General features: G+C 39.9%; 1 protein-coding gene across 3 annotated transcripts; it reads right to left on the bottom strand.

The window, feature by feature from the left end:
* Positions 1 to 617: 617 nt before the first annotated feature.
* GGPS1 (geranylgeranyl diphosphate synthase 1) lies at positions 618 to 9,875 on the bottom strand. Of its 3 annotated transcripts, none has more exons than XM_037167979.2 (4): positions 9,656 to 9,875; positions 6,185 to 6,280; positions 2,103 to 2,173; positions 618 to 1,875 (listed from the first exon to the last, which is right to left on the bottom strand). In XM_037167979.2, exons 2-4 carry the CDS (start codon positions 6,255 to 6,257, stop codon positions 1,108 to 1,110), a joined length of 912 nt encoding a protein of 303 aa, XP_037023874.2. In that variant the 5' UTR covers positions 6,258 to 6,280; positions 9,656 to 9,875; the 3' UTR covers positions 618 to 1,107. The 3 variants fall into 3 exon arrangements, with proteins under 3 accessions (XP_037023874.2, XP_037023876.2, XP_037023875.2); XM_037167981.2 differs by having other exon boundaries at positions 6,188 to 6,280; XM_037167980.2 differs by lacking the exon at positions 9,656 to 9,875 and adding an exon at positions 9,083 to 9,559.
* Between the last annotated feature and the right edge of the window lie 276 nt (positions 9,876 to 10,151).

The raw sequence follows: 10,151 nt of genomic DNA, 5'->3' as shown, positions 1-10,151 counted from the left end.
CAGAAAGATTAAAGATGCCTGCAGTTGGGGTTCTTTCCATTGAAGCACAACTGCCTTCCAGGGCAGGAAGGCAAAGAGCATTTCTCCCTGATTTGGATTTGAAGGGAGCAAACAGCTCTTTTACGATTTTTACTACTAAAAACGAGAAAATACAAAAAGGTTTAAAGGCTCCTTCTTAAAATACTTCTGCATGCATGTAGAAGTATTTTTTCCCTTCCAAATGGAAAGACATTTCTGTACCCAGATATTAATGTTTTGGGGCACCAGTTTCTCTAGAAAGAAAAACGAACTTGGGCTAACACGTAAAAGGAGACTCCTTGTCCTTGATTCAAGGGCAGAATTCTTCAGGTAGGGAGAAGGGAGAAAGGAAAAAGGAAGGGGTAAGAACCAGAGTGCTCACTGGTTGTCCCTGACAGCCTTCAAGGACCACCTCAGCAAGGGAATTTCCAGGGGGAGACTGATATTCTCAGCAGCTACATTTAGGAAGAGGAGGACTTCCTATAATCTTTGGGCCAGCTAGCTACAGAGACTTGTCCCAAGTAGTCACTGGCTTGGAACTGGGGTAGATGAATTGGGAAATGCCCATATAGTATAGTTAAGAAGAATCTAGATAAAAATTGCTGGAAGCTGAATTCTTTTTTATTTTAAAAAAGATTTTACTTATTTATTTTTAGAGCCGGGAAGGGACAGAGAAAGAGGGAGAGAAACATCGATGTATGAGAGACACATCATTCGGTTGCCTCTTGCACGCCCCCAACCAGAGACCTGCAACGTGGGCATGTGCCCTGACAGGGATTCAAACCAGTAGCCTTTCAGTTCACAGGGCAGCAGTCAATCCACTGAGCCACAGCATCCGGGGCTGAATTCTTTATTGACAGAATAAAACATCTGTGGCAGAGCAGACCACAAAGATCCAACACAGCACACCTACTAAAAACATTCAAATCAGACCTACTAAATGTGACTCCTTTTGACTGCCAATTTTGTACAATGATCACCCGTCCACCCGGTTTTTGGAGTCAAACAGCTTGCTCCAAATTTTTTAAATGATAGGCTAATGACAAAATAATCAACTGAAATAAGCTGTTAGGCCTAATCAAGAATAGCTTAATATATTTCATTCTCTTCTTTGAACATTTTACTTAAGTGCATTACTAGAGCTACTAGCTCAGGGTTCCCACCAAGTTCCTCAATTTGTGTATAGGCTTTAGATTCAAGCTCTTTAAGAGTATTCCGAGTGTATTTAAAAGAACCTACATTCTCAAGATAATGTACACAGTACTTTTTAATATCTATGTTTTCGGTTCTCTGGCGCAAGATATTCTGCACCTGAGTGCTTTCAGGCCTCAACCAAATAGCATGAATAGTAGGGAATGAGAACTTTCCCTCTGTCAGATCTTCACAAAAGCTTTTGTTTTCACTATATTCTTTGGAGTGTAGATTAGCGTAATCATCCCTAATTTGGAAAAAGAGCCCAAGTGTATCAAGTATTGGCTTTAAATCTTCTTTGTAATCAGAAAACAGCTGCATGAGGCCCACTGCTAACCCAAAGAGTCCACCTGTTTTCTGCAGCACCATAGCTTTATATTCTTCTTCAGTGGGGCAAATGTAGTTGTCCCTCCAGTATATATCCAGGCCTTGTCCCCGATGGAGCTCCAAGAGCTGGCGGGTAAAAAGCTTTACTGCATCTGGGTGATCGAGGGTTAGGACTTTCTCTAGGCCAAGAAAATACACGTAATTGGCAGAATTGATGACAGATGGAACTCCATAGATGCTGTGTGCCACTGGAAAGCCCCGTCGGAGTTTTGAATTGTCTTCAATATCATCAATGAGTAAGCTGGCATTATGCAACATTTCTGTCACTTCGATGATAATCTAAAAAAGACAGTTGAAAATTTCATTTTAAAAAAAAAATTTGAACTATTATATTAACAGATGAGGGCCTTAAGTGTCTTAGTTTTTAAAAGTAATAATTACTTAGTGACCTCAATTTAAAACAATATATTGCATAAGCATTAAATAGAATTAAGAGCTAGGAATAGTTGTACGTGATGTCATAAATTTCTTGGGGATTAAGAATGAAGTTAGAGTTGCCTAGATACCTGTAGCTTGTCTTCTGGGACTTTTAGCCAATGATTAAATGCCTGTGAAAGTTTGGATCTCACTTGTTTACCTGCAATTAAAGAATAAAATTTGGCAATAAATACTTTAGTTATTTTAAAAAATCAGAAATTTTCTCTAAAACTAATCGGATTTGATAAATCCAGTTCCATCAATCCACTACCCACCGCAGAGCCTGCCTTCTACTGCTGGGCCACTACTGGCCCCTTCTGTCAAAAATCACATTATAAAACACACAACCTTAAAATTAGGGCAGGCAAAAGGGATTCTAAATACTTCGGTAGCCCACTATTTTCTTCTTTTAAAATTAATTAATTATTTTAGAGAGAGGGGAAAGGAGGGAGAAAGAGAAGTAGAGAAATATCAATGGGTGGTTGCCTCTCACGCACCCCCCCACCAGGGACCTGGCCTGCAACCAAGGCATGTGCCTTGACTGGGAATCGAACCAGTGACCCCTTGGGTTTGAAGGCCAGCATTCAGTCCACTGAGCCACACCAGCCAAGGCTGGCCTACTACTTTCATCTCAACCTGTATCTACAATTTTGGAATGGAATGGGGTCTTAGGAATTGTGATCTAAGTCAGTCCTTTTGAAAAGGATGCCAGTCTAGTTAGTGGCAGTTACTGAAGCTCTGTCCATTTCAGAGAACATATTAGACAACACAGGTATATGTAATGAAATGTACATTGCTGCTGAATGGCCTCATACAATAATTACCTCTTAAAATTATCTATCATTCCTTTAAATTAAGGTTTTAGAGACTGGACAGCTCTGCTGCTTTCCTGCCGAAAAGTGAGACTGCCATACCCTGAAATACTGCCCTGTAACATCTGAGTTTGACCAGGGCCATTAGTTTTTTAATATTATCTTTTTCTTATGTGGAAAGCTCCAGAGGTCTTGGGTAGCAGTTATCGCCATAAGTCATTATAGCTCAAACATGAAGGAATGAGAGACAAAAGCCACAACCAGTTCACTAAAAAAAAATGCTCTATAAGCTCTCCCCTGAAGTGAATGCATGGACATTTGACTTGCTATTAGCTCTCAGAAAAAAAAAACATAAAAAGTTTCAGTAAACAAAAACAATATTTTCTAAGTCTTATCTATGTCTCCTCCCCCCCACTGATCACCCAAACAAATGAATACGCAAACTGTCATCACATATGCAAATGAGACAGTTTCATTTTCTGGCAGCAGTCTAACATAAGGGCCTCTCAGGGTTCAAGGAGCAGTATCTTCTGTTTACTAACACTTAAGGTGAACACGGGCTGGGTAGTAATTATAAACTTTACACGTCTGACCCACTTTCTAGTTTAACAAAGGTCATTCTGGGCCATCCTTAGAATGCACAACTGTGCAAAGTCACCCACGCCACTTTAAAAAGCAGTTAGAAGATGAAGAACACAATCACGGTGGAACCACATTTTCCCTTTCGCTTCAGAATTTATGCAGGAAACAGTACAGTAAATGGCTTGACTTACAGATGCTGCAGTTTTAATATATTCCCCTCACCTCCCAGACAGATTCTAGGGTCAGACTTGATACTCCTAGTCCCCAAATAGTTTGCAATGGAGGCTAGCCACAGAGATCCTTCAAAAGTAAAACCAACAATCACTCTTATCTAGGGCAAATAAGCAAACATCAACTGCACTAATTTCAGAAAATCCTAATATCAATAGTTGTATTCTTGTTAGCAAAAGTACCTTCCTAAACAGTGTAAATAGTCTGGCCCACCTCTACGTCATTTTAGTAACCCCGAAGCTTTCTCTGAAAAATGCATTTATTATGCATAACAGAATTTCCCACTTCTTTAGGTTATATTCTATCATGGATGCAAGAGTAGTATATTTGATTTTAAAAAGCTGAGATACCTAATGAGTTTTATTTATTTAATTTTCAAAAACTTTATGACACTTTACAAAAAACTCCCTCCTCCTGTACATGAGCTAAAAACAACAAAATCTACCTTCTACCTCCCTGTGCGTACTTCCTCCCATCCCCTCCAAATAAAAGGGAAAGAAGCAAAGGTAAAAAAAAAAAAATCCTCAAAACTGGGGGGTGGGGTGGGGGAGGGGAATTTACACTAGAGTTGCTGGGAGCTAAGGACATCTTCTGGCTCTAGAAACCTGCAAATAAAGACAAAAAGGAAACAAAACAGATCAGCAGTCAATCTGGAGGGGCAGGGAGCCACAAAAGGGTGGGTGGGTGGCAGACCTGGAAGGGCAGGAGCAGGCAGGAGGGACTGTGAAAGTTAGGGAGGAGACTGGAGAGAAGGTAACAAGCAGAACAGTTTGGTGTCATTCCAGAGCCCTGGGTTAAACAAAAACCAATTCCTACCACTTACCCACGGGTAGCCTCCAAGGGCTAGAAGTGAGACAGGGAAACAGGTGGAGCAGCTTGGGCAGCTCTGGGGATTAATGGCAAATCCCCAGAATGAAGGAGCAGCCCTGCCCCATTCCCTATAGCAAGTCCCTCCTTGGCAGTTAGGTATGGGATTCTCCCCCTTCCACAGCATCTTTTTTTTTTTTTAATATTTTTTCCACCAAGGTCATCTTGTGTTTTTAAATGTCATCTAGAACATATATGAAGGACCCATGGTCATGGACAACGGTGTGTGGATTGACTACGGAAGTGGGGGTGTGCTGGGCTCAAGGGACAAAGGGGAAAAACTGGGACAACTACAATAGCATAAACAAGAAAACATTATTAAAATATGTTATATAATGGTTTAAGATATCACTTCCAGATAATGAGGATTAAAGAAGTGATACAGAAATTAATTGTACAGGGTAACCATTATGGTTCATGTAACTAAAGGTAGTCCTTGCTTTACAGAGCAGCAGAGTGTCTGAAGTGAGAGATACTTTTTAGATTCTTGTTAGCACTGAGAACAGGTTCCAGCCAGTGTTTGCCAACTTGTTACAAAGGAGCCCAGCCACGGGATGGGTAGAGTGCAGGAGAAACAGTGCCATGTTTCTCAATGGAAGACCCGGAAATAGGCAAAGCTACTAGCTGCTGAATGAATGCCACTCAAAAGCAGTCTTCTTATAGCTTTTTCTTAAACAAAAGGTGACCTTCCCTTGCATTGTCCATTTCTGTCCTCCCTCCATTCTTTTGAAACACTGACATTAGCAGGGGTGTCTCCATTAGGTCCTACCATAATCAAAATTACACTACGCACAATGGTTTCCAAGGTGTGGCTAGGGAGGTTCTACACTTTTGGCTCTGATGACCATATTTATCCCCTCAGACTCGTAAAGAATAGAAATGTACATACTACCACTGAGGCGTGCTCACAAAGGTATGTAGTGTAGAACAGAAAGGAAAATGTGTTTATTGTGATGGAGTTGAGAACATCATTAAAGTTTAGCCACATTATGGGTTAAATAGGTTTTTGTGGTTGTTAATTTATCTTCTTTTATATTATTTCTGTGAGTAAGAGCATTTTAAGTGGTTTATAAATAAGTTTTTATTCCAAGGACTCACACTTATTATATGTATAAATTTTACTATTATTTCTCCAAAGTTAAGAGAAAACCTGCAAATAAACATAACTAGGCAGGTGTAACTATAGGAAGCCATGTCCAGGGGGCCCATCTTTACATAGGAATAATGATAATCTTTATATAGGTTATGCTTTTAAGTAATGTGATTTAGATGTTACCATTTAACTCTTAAAGGAACTAGTAGTAAGAAGTGCAGTATGTGTGTGAGAGTGAAAAACATAAACGTGGAAGGTATATGAAGCTTTTTGTCTTTGCACGAACTGGCACAGCTTTCCTTACTCTCTATATAGCAATGTGCGGCATCAATAAAGAATAACACCTCAAAAAAGGTACTGAAATGTTTTAAGGTTTTTAATTTTTTAGGTATGTTATATACTTGGATATTTTTAAAAGAGCACCTCAAACATGTTCCTTTTAAGAATGAAGGATCATTTTTTCTCATGTGTATAACCTTAAATAGAAAAATCTCAAAAGCTAGCAAGTCTAACCTTTCCTATATGCTAACATCTGAATGACTACTACTACATAAAAACAACCCTCTATGGACCGTAATTGAACTGCTACCTGGTAATTGAAGCAAGTACTTGTATGGTTCTAGAAGAATCCTCTGGACTTTTTCTTGAGTGTTCTCCATTATTTCTGAATTTCAAAGCTAATCTGTTAAGAAAGAGAAACATTTATGATTTCATTAACTAGATTATCTTTGAGTGTCAAACTGCAAATGAATTTTTATCTCAAGGTGTTTTTGTAAAGCCAAAATTTCAATCTTAAATGCATACATATGAAATCTTGAAACCATTATGCTAAGTGAAAGCCAGTCACGAAAGACCACATATGGTATGACTCCATTTATAAGAAATGTTCAAAACACGCAAATCTATAGAGACAGAAAGCAGATTAATAATCGTCTAGGGCTAGGGTAGGGGGATAGGGAGTGTCTGCTAATGAGAACCTGGTTTCTTTCGGGGGCATCAAAATGCTCTAAAGTTAGACTGGTGGTGGTGGTTGCACAACCCTGTGAGTATACCAACGGCCACCTAATTATATACTTTAAACAGACAAATGATATAATATGTAAATTATCTCATTTAAAAAAAGAAGGTTTTCACTCAAGTAACTGATTAAAGTGTTCACCTGTATTTTCAAGTTATAAAACTTCTATTGTCTTTCCTATTTACTCAACTATAATGTTGCATTAAATCAATGTTAAAACAAGTCTACAGAATTTGATTCTTCTGTTTCAGTATGTAAATTAGTAAACATACCTTTTTCAATGAGCACTGATGAATGCTTTATATACTATTAAAACTTAAGAGGAAATGCTTCTCCTGTATTTTCTGTATAATCAATCCATTTCAGAGATCTTTTAAAAGAATTTTATTTATTTATTTTTAGAGAGTGGGGAAGGGAGAAAGGGAAACATTCATGTGTGTTGCCCCTCACCTGGCCCCCACTGAGGACCTGGCCCACAACCCACGCATGTGCTCTGACTGGGAATCTAACTGGCGAGCAACACTTTGGTTGGCAGGCTGGTACTCAATATGCTGAGCCACACCAGCCAGGGCCCATTTCAGAGATTCTGACTTAAGACATGCATGAACTGGAATACAATTACATTATTAAAATTATTCCCCTGCCATTAATTTATTATTCTGAATTCTACATTTACTTCAGTATTTCCTAGCACACCAATAACTCATCGTCTTCCTAGAATCCTCCTTTATTACTGAATCTCTCTTCCTGTGTAAAAAGTCGACTATTTTTATTTGTCCTCACATTAGGAGTTTTTTTCTAATTGCTCTGACATCTGTGGCACAGTTTAGGAGATTTTTCCTTTTTATCTATTTTCTTTTTCTTCTTGGGACAATGATTTTATCTTTAGAATCATGAACCTAAAGAATTGAAAAGTAAGTTTTTTTACAATTTACTCTTCAGTATGTAGGTGAAACAATCACAAAAATGTTAGCACCCCATCAAAAGAAATTATCTTAGTAATATGATTTCAAAGAGAACATTCCATACAGAAAATTTCTACATTTGTCTTGACCAGTAATTAATACTAAGTATATCACAAGGGAAATAAACTCCAGAAAATATTTTGAGATAATCTAAAAACCAGTTTAGTAACCAATCATCTATACTGTTTAAACTTTGACATAGGTTATCTCATTTTAAAAAAAAATAATCGATTTATTTGTTTTTGGACAGAGGGAAAGGGAGGGAGAAAGAGAGGAAGAAAAACATCAATGCATAGTTGCCTCATTCGGGCCCCCTCTGGAGACCTGGCCCACAACCCAGGCATGTGCCCTGACTGGGAATAGAATAGGCAACACTTTGGTTTGCAGGCCAGTGCTCATTCTTAAGAGATGAAAGAAAATAGCATGCAGGAATAATAACTGCTTATGTAAAAGATAATTATTTACAGATATAACAGTAGAATAGCAAAAAGCATTTCTTACAGATTTCTATAAACCAATTAGTACCCATCTTTTCCCATGTTTACCTTTTTCACAGCCTCCAGAACACATTTAACTTAAATATTAAAAAGCAGTAAGACCAATATTCAAAATTCTCCTTAGTCTCTGGATCAGTAACATGTAATTGTTGAACCCAAATCAGAGCCTAACCTTTGTTTCAATTCTTAGTGGATGTTATTTTTTGACTTAAAATATTAGTTACAGATTTTTAAAAATTATTCTTTCCTTAGCTCACTCAGGTAAGTTTAAGAACACTCACTCAACTTGTCAGCGTTCCTTTCCCAAAGGACTTTATACACAAGTAGTCTCAGCAGTGGGAAAACACAGGAATCTCAATATTTCTAGGTATTTCAAGGTCTAAGGGTTTTTACACCCTGTGGCACATGGTCTGACCTGCCTTTTTTTTTTAAACTCAAAGATAATAAACTATCTTGTACTAGACTTAAATGTAAAGAACTATTAACTTGTTACTAATCTCTATAAATTCATTAAATTAAATAACAGTACAGAATGCCTATGTGAGTCTGAAACTACTCACTTTCAAAACTGAAAATGCTTTCAATTTGTTCAAACAATGGATGCATGAACGAATACAAAAACCAAGTCTCTCCTACTGTGACTACTACAATAACTTCCAGATTGGGTTCCCTGCATTAGCTAGAGATCTTTGCAAAATTCGAATCTTCAAAAGGGAGCTCTCTTTCCACCGCACAAAACTCCTTAACAAATTGCATACGGTTCTGCGTCCCCACCCCTTCAGCATCAGTTTCTCATACTTTGACAGCTCCCTTTTGACACAAGGCTTCCCAACATGTTAATCTTTCTCTCTGAAATGTTCTTCCTTGGATAACTCCTGCCAACACCTCTACTCTCGGGTCGATCCTCTCTAGCTCGGGTAAACCTTCCCTTAGGTGCCTACCTCAAATTCCTAGATCACACTCCCCGATTACCAAGTACCGTATATCTGCTTCGTAGTACTCACCGCTGTTGCAATTTCACGTTTGCACGTGTGTCCATTCAGTGCTCAGTAAGTAACGCAAAGGACTGAACAAATGATCGAAAAGTGTTTCCTAAAGCCTTAAGATGATGAACTCATGCACGTGAGAAATGAAAACATCAGAAGAAAGGTCTAGTTTCAGAATGTCTAAATAGAGACATATAAATGTAAGCGCAGCTGGGAAGCGCAAGGATCCCTTCCACTCAACTCCGGGAGATGACGGGTCTGCAGAAAACGGCCTGAGACGCTGGCGGGGGATTTAAACAACTCTGAAGCCGACTTTCAAAAGTGGCTTGGCAGAGAGCCTTCAAGAGTCTACTTTGCTAGCAGAGTCGCAAGGTACGCCAGGGTCCGGCAGGCCCCGCTCACTCTCCACTCAATGCCCCCTTCCGCTCCGCTCCAGGCCCTCCAGCTCCTCCCCTTCTCCAACAAGCGGTCAGAAAATTCACGCACAATTCTGTTGAGCATCCGGGTCTTCACCCTCCTTCTTTCTTTACTGCAGGCCCCGCCCTCCCCCCCATCCGGGTCCCCGCAGCCACCACCGCCACAACCACTCACGGTTCAACAATGAGGTCACAGCTTCCGCGGTGCCGCTCCAGAGGTAGCAGTACCAAGCATCAACTTCCCAATTTATAGTTCACGCCGCGGCTCATCCAGACGCCTACATAAACTCCTCCCCCTACTTCATTAGTCAACTCTCCGTCCTCCACAGACACCAGCGCCGCCGCATTACTCTGTGCAAGAAAATGCGCCATCCCTCTCATACTGCGCAGGCGTCGTTGCCGCCTCCCCGCTGCTGTGTCGCCCCGCCCCTTCCCCCTCCCCCAGTCTCACGCAGGCGCGGGGCGTTGCGGGTCTTGCAGTTTTTGAGGCCAAGGGCTTGCGCACCGACTCCTCAAGTAGGACTACATTTCCCGGGAACCTTTGAGGTGTAACTTTCTGTTTCCATAGAACTGGTGGAAAATGGCGTCGTTGTTTGTATCTAGGGGACCAATAAAGACAAGGTATAGGCGGGTTCTAAAAATCCCTAGCCAATCCGAGATCGTCTAAGGGG

The sequence above is a fragment of the Artibeus jamaicensis genome, unplaced genomic scaffold (genome assembly GCF_021234435.1).
Source record: "Artibeus jamaicensis isolate MK-2021 breed Jamaican fruit bat unplaced genomic scaffold, CSHL_Jam_final contig_473, whole genome shotgun sequence".
In the NCBI taxonomy this organism is placed as follows: domain Eukaryota; kingdom Metazoa; phylum Chordata; class Mammalia; order Chiroptera; family Phyllostomidae; genus Artibeus; species Artibeus jamaicensis.
This window is presented reverse-complemented; position numbering and strand designations above follow the sequence as displayed.